The following is a 23,201-nucleotide window of genomic DNA, read 5'->3' on the forward strand; positions in this document are numbered from 1 at the left end:
TGTTTATGTGGGGTTGGGGATTGAACCCAGGGCTTCGTTCATGCTAGGCAAGCACTGTACCAACAGAGACAGATCCTAGCTGAGAGCTCTGATTTGTGACAGTGATGTAAAGGATAATAGATAAATATCAGCATTCTAGGGGAATGATTTGAGTTTGAAGTGGGATGAAGGTTTGCCCGCACTGTAGATTTTATCTTGTTCTTGCCCAGTCCTATCAGAATATGCTTTTCAAGTGGAAAAAAAAAAAAGATAGCTCCCATGAATGCTTTACATCTCATTGTGTGCTGCCTCCTTAAAACGCAGGACTTTGTGTTAGATGGGCTGCTTTCTCAAGGAGATTCGTGGGAAGAAGTTCATGTTTTCCCCTTGACGTTTGAAGGGGGAACAAAGTGTTCTTCCCTGACACTTCATCCTGCTTCTTCTAAGTGTTTATCTTGGACAATAGATTGCATTTTAGTGGACTTGCTCTTTTGAAGTTTTAGTTACTGGAATGATTCTTCTCCACACATGGTGCATGTGTGGAGGTTTGAGGACAACGTTGTGGAGTTGATTCTCTGCTTCCACCTCTATAAGGGTTTCAGGGACTGAACTCAGGTCGTCAGGCTTGCAAAGAAAGTGCCATTACCTCCCAAGCCATCTTACCAATCCTTCTTCATAGTTACGGCATTATGTTTTGGTTTTAAATTATGACCCGACATAAAAACCTTCAAATAGAGAAAAGGAATGTATATAGGCCACATTTAAAAATTTAAACATTTGTAGTAGGTGGTGTGTCTTTAAAGTACATGAACAAATGTCAGACATGTCTTGTTTCCCCTCAGATTTGTGTTGTTCATCTGAAAGTAATAAAATCTCTGGATTTTGAGAAAATCTGGGGGCTAGCTGTGATCTGTTTATGCCATTTCTTTTACTTTCTTTCTCTTTTATGAATTATTTTTAAATTTCCATTTAATTTTTTAGGCTTTCTTTTTATTTCCTCTTTGTGTCTTTCACATCATGCATCTCGATCCCATTCATTTCCTGTCCCTTCGTATCTGCTCTCTGCCCTTGCAACCTCCTCCCCCAAAATAAAATAAAATTTAAGAGAGAGAGAAAAAAGAAAGGAAGTAAAGAAAAAAAGTGAAGGCAAAAAATTTTGTCATAGAAGCTGTATTGTCACATGGTGAGTCACACAGTAGACCTTTTTATCCACATATCTTTTTTTTGTTTTGTTTTGTTTTTCGAGACAAGGTTTCTCTGTGTAGCTTTGCACCTTTCCTGGATCTTGCTCTGTAGACCAGATTGGCGTCGAACTCACAGAGATCCACCTGCCTCTGCCTCCCGAGTGCTGGGATTAAAGGCCTGCGCCACCACGCCACCACCGCCCAGCTATCCACATATCTTTACTTGCACGTGTTCATTACAAAGAGTCATTGGTCTGGTTCGAGGCCTCTGGTTTCTTTTACACTTTTGATGCTGGGCCCTTGCTAGGACTCCTCTTGGTTATCCTGCTGTTGCACTGTGTCCTGGAGATCCTGCAGCTTTGGGTCTGCAGGACCGGTCCCTTCACGTCCTCTAGCAGATCACAGATGGGGTGGATGTTAGGGTGGGCCAACTCATAAGCCTGGTTCTGGGCCTGGGTAGTTGCAGGGTTGGTTAGCCCACCAGGTCTGGAGACCCCTGGCTTCACCACCAAGGGTGAACTCTCGAGCAATGCCCTTGCTAATTCACCCCTTGCAGCAATGAGCAAGGGGTGAGACCAGCTCTCCTGCTTTCACAGTCTCAGCGTCAGTGTTCCCACACCTACACCTTCAGGGCCAGCTCTACCGTGTTGCCCTGGTGAGGTGTAGGGGCCACTCCCGAGTGCTGCAGCTGGTGAGGGGCAGACACAGCTCTCCTGCTCTTATGACCTCAGGGCCAGCTCTCCAACCTGCCCCAGGCAGTGAGGAGTTGGGGGGGGGCACCTCTTCCCTGCCCACATCTCCATATGGCGGATGAGGGGCAGGGCCGGCCGGATTTCCCATGCTCATGCTCTTAGGGCAGTTCACCTGCAGCCGGTCAATAGGGTCAGCTCTACTGTGCTGCCCAGTCAAGGGGCAGGGATCCACTTTCCAGAGCGTTGCAGCTGGTAAGGGGGAGGGTCAGCTCCCTGCATGACAGAGCACTGGGGACAGTGAATGACAGAGCACTGGGAACAGCTCTCCCACACTGCTTTGGGTCTGGCTCACCCACACCTCTGCCAACAGAGTTGGCTGTAGTATCCTGCCCAGACGAGGTGCAGGGCATGTTTTCCTGGAGTGGTTGCAGCTGTTAAAGGGGAGGGTCAGCTCCCTCACCAGATGGAGGCAGTAGGGGCAATGAGGGGAGGGCATCTTTCCCTCACCCCCAACCCCCCACCACACTGCAGATGAGGGAGATGGTACCAGCTCTGCCCCCTCATGCCCTCAGGGCTGGCTCCCCTGCTTTCCTGTCTACAGGGTCAACTCGACTGTGCTGCATGGCATTTCTTGTATATAATTTTTTTTTTTTTATTTTCTCCATAAGTGTCTGATAGCCTGTCATTTTGTCCGTTAGTACTTGAGTTTATTGCAAAAGATGTGTGTTGAGTGAATTGACCCTGTCTTACACCATGTTTCTCTACCGAGTTGATTGGAGATATGTGCTTTCCATAGGCACGATTGTTTTATACCTAGTTACCTCTTTAGACTGAAGTGCAAAGCCCATTGGAAAAACAGGTGCAAATCCAAGCAGTTAAATCTGGTGAGTTCCTGTTTAACAAATATATGAGCTTCGCCATAAAACAAGGTAGGGGCATCTTTTGCTTTCTTTCTTCCTTTCTTTTCATTAATTAGTTAATTTTTATGTACATTGATGTTGTCTCAGTTAGGGTTTCCATTGCTATGAAGAGACACTGTGACCATGGAAACTCTTGTAAAGGAAAATCATTTAATTGGGGTGACTTACAATTCCGGAGGTTTAGTCCATTATCACCATGGTGCGACATGATGGTGTGCATGCAGATGTGGTGCCGGAGAAAGAGGTGAGAATTCTACATCTTGCAGGCAGCAGGAAGTGAACTGACTCATTGGGTGTGGCTTGAGCACGTATGAGACCTCCAAGTCCGCCTCCACCGTGACACACTTCCTCCGAAAAGACCACAGCTACTCCAACAAGGCCATGCCTTCTAAAAGTGCCACTCCCTTTGGGAGCCATTTTCTTTCACACCACCACAGATGTTTGGCCTGCAGGTATGTCTGTGTGAGGGTGTTGGATACTCTAGAATTGGAGTTGTGAGCTGCCATGTGGGTGCTGGAAATTGAACCCAGGTCCTCTGGAAGAGCAGCTTGCGCTCTTAACTGCTGAGCCATCTCTCCAGCCCCCATCTTTTGCTTTCTAATACTCTTTTTGGCTTCCGCAGTGGCCCTTCTCATTACCTATTGGCACCGACCTATCTCCCTCCCATCTAGATCCTCCCTGCCTGTAATTACAGATACAAATGGGCTGTCTTCACCTTCTCACCATCCCCCATCAACATAGACAGGCAGACCTGTCAGCCCAGTTTGTTTCTGGGCCACCACCCTCTCTTCCTTATTTGTCAAGCTGGAAGTGGAAGAAAACACACTTTTTTTTTTTTTTTTTTTTTTAAGGATGGACACCTTGAGATATGATAGTATGCATTTTTTATAGAACTGAAAAAAAATCTCGAAATTAAAATAACTGAGTATGAGAATTAGAATCGTCTTAGAAATACAGTGGTTATTTTAATTCTTTCTTTGGAGTCATGCATGTGTGCAATGTTTAAGGAGAAAAATATGATACCTCAAGGATTCGGTTTCGATTGCTTCTGTCTCCCCCTTTCTCATCCCTTTTCTCCTCAGCCTGGCGTGCTTTCAGAGGTCTACCATGGATGGCTCTGAATCCTTTTTTTTCCTATCAGTTTCACTAAAGCCCCCTTCGATCATGGCGTGAGCTTGTACAGTGAAAGCGAATGGCTTATAACACTCTCATTTCACCTGCTTCCATCCATTAGGACTTGCCTGCGGCCCTTCGCTTCTTCACAAATGCTTGTTCTGACCCCTTCACATGCTCAATCAGCAATTATGTTCCACATAGCAGGGCCTGCCTCAAATGCAAGCTATCCCTAGAATTATTCTCCAATTTCTTCCTCGCAGCATCCAGAAATACCTTTCCTATATACTTCTGAAAATATTTCTTCCTAACATATTAGTTAAAACTGCCTATTTTTCAAACACTTGTCTTATCCCTTTTTGTCAGTAATAACCGTACCTTCTTTGTGTATGAGTGTGCATGTATATGTGTGTGTGTACAGTTTGCAGAAGCATATGCATGTGGGGGTCGGGGGATGACCATGGGTGCCATTCCTCAGGAGCTGTCCACTTTGTTTTTCTGAGACCTGGAGCTTTCCAACCAGCGTGGCCAACCAGCCCCAAGGTCCTACCTACTTCCGCCTCTCTGATGTTGGGATTACAAGTGTGCACCACCATGCTTGGATTTTTGATGTGGATTCTGGGGTGTTGAACTCAGGTCCTCATGCTTTCTACCACATGTACCTTCCCAACTGAGCTATCTGTCAAGTCCAAGAACACTACTTTCTTGAAAGTGCTACGCAGGTGCTTGTTTTGGGAATCATACACAGTAGACACTCAGTGTGGTGATTTGAATGAAAACAGTCCCCATAGCCTCATATGTTTGAATGATTGGTCACAAGTGAGTGGAACTGTTGGGGAGGGACCAGGGGATGTGGCCTTGTTGGAGCAGGTACCATAGGTGAGTTTTGAGGTTTCTAAAGCCCATGCCAGGCCCAGTGTCTTTCTCTCTGCCTGTGGATTGGGATGTAGCCCTCAGCTACTTCTCCAGCACCATGCCAACTAGTGTGTCACTGGTCTCCCAACCATGATGACAGTGGATCCTCTGAAACTGTGAGGAAGCACCCAATTAAATGCTTTCTTTTATAAGGGTTGCCTTGGTCGCTGCGCGGTGGTGGCACACGCTTTTAATCCCAGCACTCAGGAGGCAGAGGCAGGCAGATCTCAGCCTGGTCAACAGAGTGAGTTCCAGGACAGGCACCAAAACTACACAGAGGAACCCTGTCTGGAAAGGAAAAAAAAAAGTTGTTTTGGTCATGGTGTCTCTTCCCAGCAATAGAACACTAGTAAGACACTCAGTAAATGTCATTATTTGGCTTTTGTATATTGTTTTCTCTGAACTGGTTTACAGCTAACTGCCATTAACTGAGTAGGAGACAAGACTGTGACTGGCCACTGAAAAGTTTCTCTTGTCTATTCAATTGCTGGAGCAGAAGTTCTATAAAATGATCTAAGCCAAAATAATCCTTCATGTTGTTAAATTTTCTTTTACTTTTGGCTGACAATGTTAGCTCCAAGTGACTGAAAATGAGATATGAGTATCCACCCTTTCAGGTTTAGAGTGGAGGCAAGTATTAGATAAAATGCCACCACGAACATTGGCATTCACCAAACAATCAATATCGGCACTGGGCTCCTTAGCAGCCAGACAGCCTGTTTAGCAGGAGAGATAAGCTGTTCCTCTCTGTCCCTTTGAAGGACACGAAGGCTTTAGTTACAGTACATGCAAAGATATTCTAGAGCTGAGCTGACCTTCCATAGCACTGACTGTTGGACACCTGCTCCGTGGCTCATCCAGATGCAGAAGGTACTGGAAATAAAAGACACATTGGACCACAAAGTCTTAGGGTGTTGTAATCAGCATCAGAGAGCTGGAACCCTTCCAACTAGTGGCTGAAAGGGCCCTCATGGGCTTAGCTTCTAGACTGAAGGGATTATTTGCTTTTGAACTGATGGAGTGGGATGCCTAGGAAATGTATGTGACCAATTCGTGTTCATGGATGAACTTTAAATTTTTCAACACGGGAATCTTTCTAACAGTCTGACTTTGCTCATTTGGAGTTGCAGTAAGAACACATTTCTCTCAGTCATCAGCTTTTTTAACAAAGTTCCCGCTGTTGATGGTGATGATAATAAAATGGTTTCCTTTGTAGTTTCGGCTCTGGTTGCTGTTGCGGTAGATTGGAACAGCTGTGATACCCTTAAGTCTTCCTGGACTCTGTCCTCTGTGGCCATGGACCCTCTCCTGGTGATATCCGAAGCACGTCTTAGACACTTTCCTTCCCTTTGTCTACCTTTCATTGTCTCCTGTCTGTCTGTCTTCTGATAGAAAGCATCCCTCCCATCATTCCCAACTCACGCCGCAATGTACTGCTGCCAGGCACTCAATACAAACAACATTCAGAACACTCCCTTAAAAATCATTCAACTGCCCAGGGCCTTATTACATCCTGGGAAAGGATTTGTATCTAGCCACCCCTCATCCACTCACATACCCACCTACCCATTTCCCCACCCATGCACCCATCTACCCATCCATCCACCCACCCACCTATCTATCCTGGAGAGAGGATTCTGATGTGAGCTATTCCCCCCAGAGACATACATCAATGTGATTTTTAAATAAAAAACTGAAGTCAGCCTTCTCTTGCCAGAGATTCAAGCATGATGTAGCTGATTAGTTTGACAGGAGAGAGTGGTCTTGGCAGTTAGGGAATAGAAGAGTCTCCTCTATTATTTGAATGAGAAAAGAGTTGCAGCTAGAAATTACATATTTTTGCCTATTCAAATTTGTGATAAATATTAGTTGTCAACTTAAAAATGTGGGAATTCCTTGAGATGCTTGAACACAAGCCTGTGACTTAAACTAACAGACACACAATACTGTGCTTTGCATGCTGAGATCTCCTAATCTATATGATAGACCTGATGCAGACAGAGGTGTTGTGCTGGCTGGTTTTGTGTGTCAACTTGACACAAGCTAGAGTCATCAGGAAGGAGTCTCAGTTGGGGAAATGCCTCCATGAGATCCAGCTGTAAGGCAATTTCTCCATTAGTGAGAGGGGGAAGGCCGAGCCTGGGCTCGTGCCATCCCTGGGCTGGTGGTCCTGGGTTCTATAAGAAAGCAGGCTGAACAAGCCAGGGGAAGCAATCTAGTAAGTAGCACCCCTCCATGGCCTCTGCATCAGCTCCTGCCTCCAGGTTCCTACCTTGTTTGAGTTCCTGTCCTGACTTCCTTCGAAGGTGAACAGCAATATCGAAGTATCATGGAAGCCAAATAAACCCTTTCCTCCTCAATCTGCTTTTTGGTCTTGTGTCTCATTGTAGCAGTAGAAACCATAACTAAGACAGGTGTTAAGGCAAAAAATGTGATATGATCTTCAGAAGAGAAATGGCAGAAAGGTGCAGACTTCGCTGGTGTTGGTCTTATTGCAGGGGGACCATGATTAGCACAGTGGTGTGACTGTTGTTAAAAGATTATAGGCTATGCCGGCCGGTGGTGGCGCACGCCTTTAATCCCAGCACTCGGGAGGCAGAGGCAGGCGGATCTCTGTGAGTTCGAGGCCACCATGGGCTACAGAGTGAGATCCAGGAAAGGTGCAAAGCTACACAGAGAAACCCTGTCTACAAAAACAAAAACAAAACCAAAAAAAGATTATAGGCTGGTGAGATGGCTTGGCCAGTAAAGTGCTTGTTACTAAGCCGTACAACCTAAGTTCGATCCCAGGGACCTACATGGTGGATGAAAAGAACCTGCTCTAGCATGTTGTCCTCTGACCTTCACATACCTGTGGTGCATGTGTGCATGTACACATTGACACACACACACACACACACACACACACACACACACACACGCAAAATAAAGGTAAAACAAATGTAAAAAAAGTTTTGCACATCAATTATAGACAAAAATAATACTGCTGCTACTTAGACATGTTGTGAGATTTTTGGCTACTGATAATATTGTTCTCTTTTTTAAAGCTTTGGGGTTTTTTGGAGACAGAGCCTCTTTTGGTGGTCCAGTCTGGCTTTAAGCTTACTCCCTTACATTCTGCATTTCCCCCCACAGTGATAGTGACAGGCTTGTACCACTGAGCTTGCCTCTCCAAGATTTTGTGAGAGATGCTGAAGTTTTGAAAAAGTTTTATTGTGCTATTGTATAAATTTATGGAGAGTTGAAAGGATCCCTCACAGTATGGGGAAAAGTAATAAAATAAGTCAGTTGAAATGAGACTGTTCTGTGAATGCCTGAGTTTTTTAAGGATATATTTTTGTTGTTGACAAGCAGAACTCATGATAAAGGCTGAAGGTAGATCACGAGTGTTTTCTGTGTTAAATTTTTAAAACTTTCATTTGCAGAGTTTCCATAAATCAAGAATTATCTGTTGATGAAAACTGTTACTTTTCCTTGCGATTTCCTATTTAATAAGAATAAAGGTAACATGAGAAATCCAATTTCATAGGAATTTTATTTCATGAGATAATTTAATCTCTCATCAGTCATTAAAAAAAATCAGGTTCCTAGGGGGTTCCCTGACAGTGACTTCTCACTGTCACTCACTCTCCCTGAGTAACCCTTTGTCATTCTATGCTATAACAACTGATTTTTTTTTTTTTTTTGAAGTTCACTCCCGGGACAAAAATCCAAAGTGAAGCATTTACAACATCTGTATTATGCTTGTAACACACATACTCTACTATTTACCGTCTTGGAGATTGTCCCTAGGGCTTTGTACATTCTAGCAAGCACTGTACCCGTAAGCTGAATCCCTACCCCCCAATAATTAAGGCCTTAAGAATTTTTTTCTTTCAAAAAAATGCACCTTTAGAGAGGAGGTTTATGGCGATGTCAGGTCCCTGTAAATCTTAGACATTCTTTCAAGTGAATTTGGGGGCTCCAGAGAGTGAAACAGGAAAACTACAGTTTTGTGTTTGTCCTTGTTCTGACTTGACACCCAACACACACCCAGCTTTTCAACGTTTCACTACTTCGTTTGCATCATTTTGAAGGCTACACTTCTAATTTCAAGTTTTTTTTTTTTGTTTTTTTTTTTTTCTTGTTTGTTTTTCCTGGTTCTCTGAGGGTATGCTCAGAGTCTCCCGTCACTCTGCTTGGGAGGCGTCTGTTTCCTGTTGGTTTGTTCTATGTCTGTAGATGGATACTATGTTACAGATTGTTAGATGATACATAATAATTCCATATTATATTTTAATGCATAGTCTTTGAATAAATGACTTGATTTGATTTAGAGAGCACACACACACACACACACAAATCCCAAGAGAGTAGTAGGAGGTGTGTCTGTGTTTCATCCTGGTGTGTTAAGGGTCACTCAGGATGGCCTGGCTGAGTGTTCTTATTGCTTCTGCAATTATCCTCACTTTCTAGTCTGTGTTAAATTTGTGCTTGTTAAAGAGGCTTTAATCAACAAAGTCAGTCCGAGTTCTAAAGCATCCAGCCAGACATTCCTTATAGTCCACATCTCTTTTCGGAAGGCTGGCATTTTGTGGAACTCAGGTTAGTGCCAGCCCACTGGTCACTATTAAATTGCTTCAGAATGATATGTTAGGGGATAATTCTTTCCTTTTCATGTTCATGGTTTTCATGATGGCTTTTCTGTTTGTGTGTCTGTATACAGGTGTGTGTGTGTGTGTGTGTGTGAGAGAGAGAGAGAGAGAGAGAAAGAGAGAGAGGGAGAGGGAGAGGGAGAGGGAGAGGGAGAGGGAGAGGGAGAGGGAGGGGAGGGGAGGGGAGGGGAGAGGAGAAGAGGAGAAGAGGAGAAGAGGAGAAGAGGAGAAGAGGAGAAGAGGAGAAGAGAAGAGAGACTGCTTTATTTTTGTATGGGTACATTTTGGGATACCAGAGTCAATGCTGAGCGTCTTCTTCAGTCACTCTCTATTTTTTGGGAAATAGGATCTTTCACTGAATTCAGAACTTAACTGATTCAGCTTGATTGTCTGGCTATAAAAGCCGCTGGGATCGCATCTGTGCTTCCCTAGGACTGAGGTTATGGGCGTACCACCATGCCTGACTTTTCATGTGTATACTGAGTATCTGAACTTAGGTCCTGATTGTTTTGTGGCTAGCACTTGACCCCTTAGCCATCTCCCTAGCCCCTCATTGCAAAGTTCTATTGAAAGATATTTCATTATACATTTGAGCTAGGGACGTGAAACCATTTTAAACCATGAAGACTTGACTGGTTTGGTTGATGTTCTTTTTCACTTTTCTTCTGGATCACAGCAATAAAATTCCAGGCCAGGCAGCATCAAAGGCCCTTGGATTTGTATGAGCATGTCAGGAGTATTTAAGAAGAGCGAAATAGTTAGAAGAATTTGGAAGAGCAGCCGTAAGGGGTTTAACACATTCTAATTCAGCCCCGTGCTTTTTCCCCTGATGGAGAAAGGTCACCAATGATGAGATTTGCTAGGACAGCAAAGGCTCCCAGAAGAGAATTCTCAAGCTCCTGTCTAATGCTTTAGGTCTGGAACCCTGAAACAACACATGCTGAGGAGGTGGATCAGCATACATTGTTCTCATTACTTCCGTCAGTTGGTGATCAATCTAATTAGATGCGGGTTATGTTGTGCTCTTGTACAGTTTTTTTTCTGAATTAAAACTATCAATTAGCTTGTTTGATGATGAGAACTGTAATAGACTGAAACTGCTTACAATGTTTTCTAAGGTTTATTTTTATTTTTTATTTTTAGTGTGTGTGTGTGTGTGTGTGTGTGTGTGTGTGTGTGTGTGTGTGTGTGCCATGTGTATGCAGGTGCCTATGAAGGCCAGAAGAGGGCATTGGATATCCTAAAGCTGGAGTTGGATCTGTTTTCTCCTTTCGGCACATAGGTCTGAGGAATCAAACTCAGATCTCCTGGCTTGGCAGCAAGCACCTTTACCCACTGAGGTGTCTTCCCAGGCTCAGTTTGAGACTATTCCAGATCTTTTATGCTCTTCTGTGGAACTGGAGTTGATCCTGGATCCTGAGGCATGCTCGGCCATCGCTCTTCCACAGACTACGTCCTCAGTGAGGCTCTTCAGGTTCTGTGTAATTTTCTAGGGAGATGAAGGATAGATGAAAACATTCATGACAGATTTTTGGTTGTTTCTGAGTCTCTCTTGCTGATGAGGAATTTGGGACAGGATTATTTAGTAAATTGTGATGCGGAGGGCAGTTACTGTATTAGCAATGGCTCTACATCTTTTTCTTTAAAAAGTATTTTATTTTTAATTGTGTGTGTGTATGTATGAGTAGGTGTACCTGAATACAGGTGTCCAAGGAGGCCAAAGGCAAATGATCCCTTGGAGCTGGAAGCAGTTTTGAGCTGTTCAACATGGGAGTTGTGAATCCATCCCACATCCTCTGGAAGGGCCCTCCCTGTTCTGCATGTTTTACATTTTCATCTTATGATTGAATAGCTACAGGTTTTTTCTTGTTCATTTACTGAATCTTTGTAGGTCATGGAGTAGGAGGGGAGAGGAGAGGGTGGGAGAGGGAGATAACTCACAGGTGTATTGAATGAAAATCTTTTCTTTTCTCCTCTAATTGTTTTAGGTAATGTCTTAGTTAGGGTTTCCGTTGCTGTGAAGAGACACCATGACCATGGCAACTCTTATAAAGGAAATCATTTAAATCGGGTGGCTGGCTCACAGTTCAGAGGTTCAGTCCATTATCATCATGGTGGGATATGGTAGAGTGCAGGCAGATTTGGTGCTGGAGTAGTAGCTGAGAGTCCTACATCTTGTAGGCAACAGGAAGTAGACTGACTGTCACCCTGAGGGAAGCTTGAGCCAAAGAGACCTCTAAGCCCACCCCCACAGTGACACACTTCCTCCAACAAGGCCATACCTCCTAATAGTGCCACTCCCTTTGGGAGCCATTTTCTTTCAAACTACCACAGATAAATACAAAAGAATATTTATACATTTTTGGAGTATTTTTTTGAGCATCTGGATGTTATTTTTGATGGCCATACATTCCATTTCATATCAGGTACTGAGGTGTATATTGGTGTTGATTTGACCAAAATGTCATAGCCTACGTTAGAAGAAATGTTGCCTTATTTTTATGGCTCTTAATGTGGGACTTTGTTTTTAAATTTAATTTTATTCTGTGACTGATGACATAGAAAGGTAAAGTGGCAGGTAATCCTCTCTTTGGCCAACCTATAGAGAAAAACTGTGTATTATTAGATACTTTAATTACTCCCCATCACCTACCCACCTGGGGATTGGAACCAGAGCCTTGGCTGTACTGTGCCCATTTGCTACCACTGGGCTGTGTTTCTGGACTGAATATGTTTGTGAAAGTTGAAACTTCAAAATATGTTAAATAATAAAACGCAGTTATATTTCTGCTAGTATTTTTCTCATTTTATTTTTGTCAAGGGTTCTTACTTTGTGTGGACATTACAAAAGTAAGAGAAAATTTATTTATGAGCTTTCTATTTCCTATAGGATTAAACGATAGTGGATACAACAAAACTTACAAACCTCAACCTTCTTCAGAGCCGTGGAACAAATTACTAGGTTTTTTTAAAGTGCCCTACATACAGATGTTTAAAGTTAAGTTCCTTCAGCCAGGCCTATGCAGTGTCCATTGGCAGGTAGATATATCCCATATAGCCTTGTGCTCTGGCTACGTTGTCCGCTCTGTCCTTCTGGGGTTTTATGATAAAGGCTGGGACATTCTGCATGTGTAAGCAAGCCTTCTTGTTAATGACTATGGGGCATTGATCAGGTAATGTATAAGGCTGAAATGAGGGCTGGTGGCTGTCTTCATTGTCCTTTCTGGGAGGGGAGGTCACCTTTCAACACCATTAGCATCAAGAAGTCTCTTAGAGAGCAGTGTCCTCTCATACTGTTGTTTCCTTTGTGCTTTGGGGTTGGTCTCCAATTTCCTTTATGGATCTGTAAACTTACACTCCATTCTAGAGCTGTTATATTTATCACAGGAATGGCCTTTTAATTATAAATTATCCTTCTGTCTTAGTTACTTTCCTGTTGCCGTGACAAAACACCATGGCCAAAGCAATTTATAAAAGAAGGCATTTAATTTGGGACTCACAGTTCCAGAGGGTTAGAATTCACGGCCATCATGGCAGGGACCATGGCATCAGGCCAGCATGGTGCTGGAGCAGTGTCTGGGAGCTTACATTCCTATCTCTAACTGGAAGCAGACAGAGCTAAATAAGAATGATGGGGGCTTTGAAACCAAAAGATCATCTCCAAATGACACACGTCCTCTAACAAGGCCACACCTCCAAATCCTTCCCCAACAGTTCCACCAACTGTGGACTAAGTAGTCAGACATTTGACCCAATGGGGGACTATTTTAATTCTAATCACTACACCTTCTATAAGTTGCTAGAACACAAGTTTATCACAAAGTTGAAGTGTTAACCAGTATTATCTGTAACTATGAAATAAAGTTAAAGACACCATGAACAAAAACAATGTTGGCTTTCATATTCTGGGTCACAGTCCAGGCAGGAACTCAAGCTAAGAGCCTGAAAGCAGGAACTAAAGTTGAAGCCATGGGGGAATGCTGCTTACTGGCTTGCTCAGTTTGTTTTCTCATATATTCCATAACCAGCTGCCCATGGATGATACTATCCATAGTGAGCTGGGCCTTCCCACATTAATCATTAATCAAGAAACGGCTCTACAGACTTGCACATAGGCCAGTCTGATAGAAGCATTTTCTCAATTGAGGTTCCTCTTCCCAGATAACTGTACCTTGTTCAAGTTGACAAAAGTACAAACCAGGACAGATAGTTAACTTATAGGAGAAAGAGTTTATGCGACCTCACAGACCTGAAGATTCTAGTCTGTCATTGAGTAGACCTGTAGGTTTGGACCTCTAGTTTCTGTACCAGGAGAGTGGGACAGAGCAAATGACAAAGAAGTCGAGAGCAGAAGAGGAAGAAGCAGGGGGTCCTGTCATTCCCTTCAAGGGCATTCCCCCCAGTGATTCAAGGACCTATAAGAAAGTTCGCTCTGTTGAACCTTCTGCTTCTCCCAATGCAGCCAAAGGGAAGGAAGTCTTTTAGTACATGGTTCTTTGAGTGGACCTTCTTTACCCAAACTATAGCACTAGATGCAGTCTTATTTATTAGAGAGAGGGTCCTCATTTGCCAAGAAAAGGCAGTCCCTTTCTGGTGGATGTGATGTGTGTGCATGGCTGGTAGAACACACAGGCCTCTTCCTCTGCAGCCTGGCTGTATGCTGGTAGCAAGTAGATCAGGCTCTTAGATGGACCCACAACATCCTAATCTATTCCAAATATAGACAGCTTTCAGAACTACTTACAGGTAGTTAACATCCTACTTTGTAGGTGTTCAACCAATGATGACTTTTGTTAGTTCAAGTTGATAATTGGAGATTGATTAAAGAGGATATAATTGGAAGTGATAAAAACAGACTGTGTTATCCTGTTTGTTTAAAGCTATATCATCATTGTGACAATGATAAACTAAATACCAAGTGTCTTAGTTACTTTTCTAGTATTGCAACAAAACACTATAACCAAGGCAGCTTATAAAAGAAAGCATTAATTTGAGGCTCATAGTTTTAGAGGGTTAGAGTCCATGGCCATCATGGCAGGGAACATGGGACCAGATAACAGGCATGGTTGCTGGAATAGTAGCTGAGAACTTACATCTGAAACATAAGCCCAAGGCAGACTGAGAGGGGGAGAGAGAGAGAGAGGAGAGAGAGAGGAGAGAGAGAGAGAGAGAGAGAGGAGAGAGAGAGGAGAGAGAGGGGGGAGAGAGGGGGGAGAGAGGGGGGAGAGAGAGAGAGAGAGAGAAAAGAAGAAGAAGAAGAAGAAGAAAAAGAAGAAGAAGAAGAAGAAGAAGAAGAAGAAGAAGAAGAAGAAGAAGAAGAAGAAGAAGAAGAAGAAGAAAGGAGAGGGGAGGGGAGGGGAGGGGAGGGGAGGGGAGGGGAGGGGAGGGGAGGGGAGGAGAGGGGAGAGAGAGGAGAGAGAATGCAAAAGAGAGTAAGAACAAGCCAGCTAACTGGGTATATGATAGACTTTTGAAACCTCAAAGCCTGCCCCTCTGTTACACACCTCTTTTAACAAGGCCACACCTCCTCATCCTTCCCAAACTATTCCACCAACTGGGAACCCAGCGTTCAAATACACGAGCCTGTGCAAGCCATTCTCATTCAGACCTCCACGCCAAGTCTTTGTTGAAAAGTTTCACTTATCAGCATAACCCCTCACAATATAGTGAATATTTATTTCTGTCTTACAGACAAGGACTTTGGGGCTGGATGACACTGTGATACTTGACTCAATGTCACAGAAGAAGTGGATGGGGATGCGGTTTATTTGGCCTTAAGGCACTTTGTTTTTGCTGCTGCTGCTGCTGCTGTACTGTGTAGTCTCCTTACACACTTCATCCCCTCTGCTCATTTTCAAGGAGTTTGGGGTTCTCTAGCTGTTTGAAGTTTGTTTGCCTTGCACAATGAATTTGTAATGAGAAGCAAAGTTGAAAACTTTTATTTATTTATTTATTTATTTTTAAATTTTCTGGTTTCTCTGCTCGTAAGAATGTTTGTCTAGGGGGCTAGAGAAATGGCTTAGCAGACAGAAGCACACCCTGCTCTTGCAGCAGTCTGGAGTTCAGTTCCCAGCCCCCACATGGTGGCTATAACCCCTTTTTACTCCAGCGTCAGAGGATCTGAGGCCCTCTTCTGGATTCCTTTGTTATGCCCAGATTGTGACCCCCCAAAGAGACCACCGTAGACCTTTGGATGTCCAGAATGCAACAGCAAGGTTTATTCTGCAGATACAAGTCTAGACAGGGACTCATTCCTACACCCAATACAGTGAGGCAGGGAGGAGTCCTCTTTCTTGGGGAAGTTAGTTTTTATAGGCAAAACCCATAAAATTTCTTAGAGGGGAGGGGGTTAGTACGGGTCCATCCTTGATTGGTCAAGTTTTTCCCGGGCCTGGACTTTATCTTATCTGTTTGCCCTGTCAGGAGTTTTACAACTCATCTCCGGGGTCTGGTCTTGTTATCTCTGGAGAGGGGCATCTCGTGGTTAATTGGTTACCATCAGACATCCTGACTCTGTTCTTTTGTTCCTGGGGCTGGCACCATCATTTCTGGGGACTTGAAACTGGCCTGGCCTAGATCACAGTCCCCAAAGCCGCCACTGAAGACTTTAGGTACAGAATGCAAAAGTAAGGTGTTTTCTAAGTTTACAAGTCTCCAGGGAGGCTCTTCCAAATCTCTCACTCACAGCAGGGAGGTGGGAAGGAGCCCTCCCCTTTCTTTGTGAGGCTAGTTCTTAAAGGCACAGACCATATAATTTATTTTAACCCGCCTCCCTTTTTAGTCTTTTGGTCGAATATCCTGACTGTTTTCCAAAGTCCCTGTAGCAGATACAGCCACCTGGGGAAAAGGGGTCTAAGTTCTTATCTACACTTAGGAATCCTGGTTTAAGCTTCTCTTTGTCTGTAGGGGATAGAGTGGGGGGTTTTACTGAGGTATCACACCTTGGGCACTTGTACTCACATGGGTATACCCACACATAGACACACATAGCTAAACAGAGTACAACTAAATGTTAAAATATTTATAAAGCTTAAAGTCACCATGACTCCATGTCAATTTTTTTTTTGGGGGGGTATGAAAATGGGTTAGAGAACTTACTAGAAATCTTACACTCCCTTTTGTTCTAGAAGGTGTAGGAATTCTGTGAAGAAGGAATAGTGATGAACTCTTTAAGTTTTTATTGGGTAACCTTTTGGGGGACATGTTGGTCTAACTTCATTGCCTGGAAGGGTTTGTGTCCTTGTTCTGTTTTGTGTGGGTCCTTTGAAGAATTAGGGTCACTCCAGGATGAACTTTGTCTTAGCAGCAGCAGGGGAGCTTGCTTCTTGTGAACTGATTGCCTGTTTCTTTGTAAAAGGCCTTTTTTATTGTTATACAGTTCACACTTTAGCAAGTCAATTTCTGCATACCAAAATCTCTTACCTGGAGTCCCTTGAAGGAACCAAAGGCCTGAGCAATTCTCAGTCAGGAGACCTCTTGGTTTTCCCAGTTCTCTAACAACAAAGTTTACAAAGGCCTTGACCCCTTCAGGAAGAACTCAGATAAGAATCAAACACTTCAAATAGTGTCAGGAACAAAAGGTAACATCCCAGAAGGCAGTTCAAAGCCTAGGTAGGTGCCAACACTCCAAGCCAGATGCAACACTCTGGAATCCAAGCCAGATGCCATGCTCTGTGGGGTCTCCTGCCCCTGGTTTATTTGACTTCCAATTCCTGGTTACAGGCAGGGGATTCAGACAAGAGCTTTAAGCAGCCGAACAAGATGCACAGTCAAGAGAAGAGAGAGAACCGATGCCCACGTGTCTACTGTTTAATATGCTGTCTCCAATTTTATACAGTCTGGTACCCCAAACTGGATGATGCCGTTCACCCACAGTGCAGCACCCACCTCAATTAGCACAATCAAGACAATTCCCCACACACATTCCCACAGGCCAACCTGTTGTATATACTCTCTCATTGAGACTCTCTTCCCAGATGATCCAAGATTATGGCACACTGACATTTCAAACCAACCATCATACATGTTAACGTGTTTATCATGTTTGATATTATACTTAAAATGCAACTGAAAATGTTACTTGTATAGTTGTGAAGGAAGGTCTGGATTATACTACACAATCCTGGGTCTCATAACTGGGTGTGAGCCACTTGGGTTTAGTAGGGACAGCCAGATTCTTTGGGAGAGGTGACTGAGTCTCACTTTGCTGTGGACATTGGGCCCCATCTGTGGGTTCATTATTAGCTGTGTCCTCTGCCCCATGCCGTATAAACGTCTATTTTAAGCTCCCCAGGAAGGAGATGGTTGTATTTATCACACCCTCCAGCCGTATAAACACTCATCCGGTTTTCGTTTTTCTCTTTCTCTCTTGCAGATGAACACAATGACGTTCAGAAGAAAACCTTTACCAAATGGATAAACGCTCGATTTTCAAAGGTAACAGAGACTTAGGTGGATTTTACTGCATTGCCAATGCCTCCTTCTGACTTGTGTCCATGTGGCTGAAAAGGATGGCCAGTTCCTTTAGCACAGTTAACCATTAAAACTCGGGCAGCCTTTCTGCCCTGTGCAGCGACAGTAGGCTTTTCTACCTGTGAACGTGGCTAAATCACATGATCCCTCCTCATTTTCCTTCAGAGATCTGCTCTTTCTCAGCATTTCTAACCATGGAGAATAATCAGCACCATGCTCAGTATTTCTTTTTTTGGGGGGTGGGGGTGGGGCTGTTAGAGCATGGTGAAGTGAGAGGTTTCACATTGGTTCCAAATGTAACTGATTTGCCAATAGTTAGAGAAGGTAGATTTTTTTTTTCCCCAAGTCTTGATGGGAACAGCCTTTGGGTTGATAGATTGTGGGACTCTACCACAGGAAGCTGAAGAAGGAAGATTTCTCTGACTGTCTTTAAAGTAGTTTGAATGCTCCTTTATTTTAAATGTTTTGCCTGTGTGTATGTTTGTGCAACGTGGGCATGCTGGTACCCTCCGAGGTCAGAAGAGAGCATCAGGTCCCCAGGACTGGAGTTACAGTGTGAGCCACGATGTGGGTGGGTGCTGGGAACCCAACTGTGTCTCCTGTAAGAGCAGCCAGTGCTCTTATCTGAGGAGCAATCTCTCTCGTCTTTTGAAACCTCTCAATTAAAAGTAGTATTTGAGCCAGGCGGTGGTGGCACATACCTTTAATCCCAGCACTTGGCAGGTGGATCTCTGAGTTCGAGACCAGCCTGGTAGACAGAGTGAGTTCCAGGATAGCCAGGGCTACACAGAGAAACCCTGTCTCAAACAAACAAACAAACAAGCAAGCAAGCAAGCAAGCAAGCAAACAAACATTGTGTTTGAAAATGTTTTGTATTTAAAGTTGTAAAGTTCAGGGTCCCAGGCTCTGGTATTTCTCTGAGGAAAAGTGAGGCTATTTTAAGGTAACTTGAAGTAGTGGTGCAGATGAAACCTTGCCCCACATGGCACATGTCAGGTGCAGTGGCTCATGATGCTTGGGAGGCTGAGGCAGGAGATCAATTAGGCCCAGGTGTTTGATGTCAGCCTAGGCAGTGTAGTGTGAGACCCTGTCTGTCAAAGACAAAATGGCACATCTCCAGATTTATAGTTGATCACGTGACTGCAGCGTTTCTTAGGTTTTACGGCTTTTGGTTGAAGGATATTATTTTCTTGCCTCTGAGAATGTAAAAGATGTGAAAACAGACTTTGATAGATGAGTGAAGAATGTAGAGTTAGGGGTCCAGGGAGATGACTAAGTGTGCAAAGATTATCTGTTGTCAATCCTGGTGTCTTGAGTTCAATCCCTTGGGACTCACATGGTTGAGGGAGAGAATGGATTTCACAGATTTGTCTTCTGACAGCCACATGTTCATGTCCCTCCCATCCCTCAATCATACTGCATGCCCATGGGTACACACACAGACACACAGACACACACACACACACACACACAAATAATTGAATAAATAAATTAACACAATTAAATGAGTCACTAAGAAGCAAGTGTGTATCTCTGTGAGATCATTTGCAAAACGGTGAGGCATAATGTGAGGATTTCATATATTATACATAAAAACTAATTTAGGCTGGGTTGTGGTGGCACCCACCTTTGATCCCAACACTCGGAAGACAGAGGCAGGTGGATCTCTGTGAGTTCAAGGCCAGCCTGGTCTACAGAGTGAGTTCCAGGAAAGGCTCTAAAGCTACACAGAGAAAACCCTGTCTCGAAAAACCAAAAAAACAAAAAAACGAATTTAGAGAGTGATGGCAGAATAGAGGTGCCTCATGGCTGGCGGTTCCATGTATCAGATTGTTCTAAAGTATACTGAGAGTCATTTTTTGGGTAGATTTTAGATGGTTTGATTCTGTAGTTGCAAGGAACCTCGGGCATGGGCTTGACAGCATTCAGTTCCGTGTGGGCATGCGCCACATTCTCAGCAGTTTTAGCGGCCGAGAGGGTGTAGCTGGTGGAGCTGCTTCTCCGCAGTCTCATGAGAGCTCACGTGTGGGGATCATCCAGCCTGGTTATTCCTGAGGTCATGGTTATTTTCTGTGCTGGAACTAGTGAGGCAGGTGTGATTTTTTCAACAGCATCAAGAACTCACTAGGGAAAGAATTGCTGTAGTATTAAATGTTAGAGATCATTTTCAAAGTCTTGGGAGACCTTGGTTGAGGCAACCTGTAACACTGAGTGAATTCCTTGAGAACGGGGTGCAGCAGTCAGATCAGTGAAAGAAACAAGGAAGAGGTGCAGGGCAATAGGGACATCTGGGAATGGATAGCGGAAGAGAAACTTTTTTGTTGATGGTCCTTGACAGTTTCAGAAACCCCAATAACAGGTTCTAGTAGGAGGGCAACAGGTTACTTAATGAAGTTGATATTTACATATGTGCATTTGTAAGAAGGTACAGAAATCTCTCTACCTCATGGAACTGTGTTATTATTTTGTAGTATCAAAGGGGGCTTTAATCTCATCTATTTGTCCTGGGGTGTTCATAGTTCCTGCCAGGAAAAGAGAGGTTATGGACAGCGCTTAGCATGCTGGGCTTGTGCTCTCAGAGAAGCTGCAAAGTCTTGTTTTGTTTAGGGAAAGGGTCAAAAGTGGGATGACCTTGGAAACTTCCTCTGTAGATTGTTTCTAGCAAGAAATCAAAGCCTGGAAGGAATTTATCTAAGACATGATGAAGATGTGAATGTAACGAGGGAGAATTCTGGATGGAGCCATAGACTTCATCCGTGTTCTGTTTTCCTTCCTTCTGCTGGATTTAGTCTGCGGGTGGGTAGAGAGGGTACAACATGTTTGTAGACAGGGAGATTTCCATGGATTCCTTTGCAGCTTAACTCTGGCTGGGCTGGGAAAGGTTGCATTCCCATGCCTGTGCAGCCTCATTGGGTAATCCTGAGGTGTATGTATGTATGTATGTATGTATGTATGTATGTATGTATGTATCTATCTATCTATCTATCTATCTATCTATCTATCTATCTATCTCCATCCATATATCCATCCATCCATCCATCCATCCATCAACTATCTATCTATCATCTATCTATCTATCTATCTATCTATCTATCTATCTATCTATCTATCTCCTGTATATACACAGAGTCCTGTTGAAGAGAATAAACTTATTTATTTATTTCTTTTTACCTAAGCCTTTTGGCAAGTATTTCAATGAACTCTGAAATATTATTTTGTGTGTCTGCTGGCTCCTTTCACTATAGGACCCCATGATGAGAAATCCAAACAGACATCAATGGCATCTTCTGCCATTTAGGAATTTGTTTTAAATCAGACATCTTGTTGGACATTTCATTCCTGGCCCCCTCTCTCTCCAGAGTATCAATCAGATAACAAGTGGCATCTTATTAATTCTTACACATGCATGCATCCAGTATTTGTTCACTCTCTGTCTTCACTGACACCTTCCTTTTCTAAGTCACTATTATGTATATTAGAAAAAATCGTCAAAGTTGTAAAATTGGGAAAAAATATTAGTAGATACTTTGTTCAGCTTAGCCATCTGGACTAACTCTACCTTCTATTACTTGTTAATTTGATTTCTCCTCCTCCTCTTCTTCTTCCTTCTTGTTATTACTATTACCATCATTACTATTATTATCTTTACTATTTGTAACTATTATTTTGAGACAGGGTCTCCTGGATCTCAGGCTGGCCTCAAACTTGCTATGTAGCTGAGGATGACCTTAAACACCACACCCCATTTGTGAGGGGCTGGGGTTTGGACCTAACTCTTCATGTATGGTAGGCAAGCACCCTATCGATGTAGCCCCATCCTCAGTCCTACATTTTGTTATTTATAAGCTACTTTATGGCCCTATACATTGTAGAAAATAGACGATACACATTATTCTCATCCATAAAGATGAAAATTAGCTGGAAAGAAATTGATTATTACCCGTAGAGCAGTTTATGCATTTTTGCACATATATTTAATTCTTTTTCCTGCCTGCAGACTTAAATCTCTTTCAATTCTCCTTTGAACTGATTATAGCTGTGTTTCTCCAGCAAATAATGTGTTAGGAAAGTCTTTACCCCAGGCTAGCGCTACATTTGGCTTAAGAGTTTCATTCCACCTTCTTTGGAATATTGTCTTTAAACACGTGGAGCACAGTAACCAGCTATGAGCTGTTTTCTGTTCTCCTTTTCCTCCCTTCCTTTCTAGTTTTCCGTGAATAGCTAGCCTGATCTCAGAGCCCTGGTTGCCTCCTTTTCTTTCATAGGGTATCCCATTGTTAATTGCATTATTAGAATCAAATTGGAATTGTATGTGCTCAAGATGTGCAGTGTGACTTTTGATCTCTGTGGACTTTCCAGGCTCTTATAATTCCCTACATTTACTCTTAATTTTGTTGTTCTTTGCAGCTGATTCCTCCTTGTGCTCCAGCCACATTGTCTGTGTCTCCATCCAGATGGCCTTTGATGGCCTTTGTGCATGCTTTCATCTCCATCTTGTTCTAGTTCCTGGTCCTCCTTATTGCCTTAGTTGACATGTCATGTAGTAATGGATACCGTTTCTGAGCTCACAGATGTGGGTAGATATGTTCTGTATAATCCAAGTGTTACCCATCTCAAGTAGCTATAATTCAAATAGGTGCATGCTCCATTTCCAGATAGTGCTAAGCTCCATGATGCACTCTTTTCTGCCCCTCCCTCCCTTCCTCCTTCCTTCCTTCTCTCCCTCCCTCCTTCCCTCCTTCTTTTCTTTTCTCTTTTTTGTTTTTTGAGACAGAATATCTCTACATAGTCCTGGCTGTTTTATAATTCACTATGTAGACCAGGTTGCCCTCAAACTCATTGGAATGTGCCTGCCTCTGCCTCCTGAGTTTTGAGATTAAAGGTGTGCACTACCACACTTGGCTTGCCTTTTAACATTTAATAAGTATCCACTGAGTATTTATTGGTTTACTAAATAAATGAATGACAATAACACAGACATATTTGATATGCTTAAAACCGTACATTCAGAAAATAGACACAGCTGTTTTGGAAAGAAATAATGTTTTGAGTGCAGAATACCTTAAGTTGTGTTATTTCTTGAAAGTAGATACAATAGGTTGGGATTCTTACTGTATTTATTTACTAAAAATAAAAGAAAGGGCTGGAGACATGGGTCAGCAGTTAAGAGCACTTGCTGCTCCAGGTTCGATTCCCAGCACCACATGGTGGCAAAAAACCATCTGTAACTCCAGTTCCAGGGAATCCAGCCTTAGGCACCATGGCATATATATGGTGCACAGACATCTATGT

At 43.2% G+C, this 23,201-nt stretch overlaps 1 protein-coding gene across 9 annotated transcripts in view; it reads left to right on the plus strand.

The window, feature by feature from the left end:
• The window catches only part of Utrn (utrophin), a 507,746-nt gene that overhangs the window by 100,429 nt on the left and 384,116 nt on the right, over positions 1–23,201 (plus strand). For all 9 annotated transcript variants that reach the window (XR_013045087.1, XM_076552746.1, XM_076552748.1 and 6 more), the window contains one exon: positions 17,812–17,873. Coding sequence is in view for 8 of the 9 variants with exons in the window: in XM_076552746.1 (XP_076408861.1) it covers positions 17,812–17,873 (62 nt within the window). In the remaining variant the exon portion in view is untranslated. The remainder of the gene's footprint in view (positions 1–17,811; positions 17,874–23,201) is intronic.

The sequence above is a fragment of the Peromyscus maniculatus genome, chromosome 16 (assembly GCF_049852395.1).
Source record: "Peromyscus maniculatus bairdii isolate BWxNUB_F1_BW_parent chromosome 16, HU_Pman_BW_mat_3.1, whole genome shotgun sequence".
Taxonomy (NCBI): Eukaryota; Metazoa; Chordata; class Mammalia; order Rodentia; family Cricetidae; genus Peromyscus; species Peromyscus maniculatus.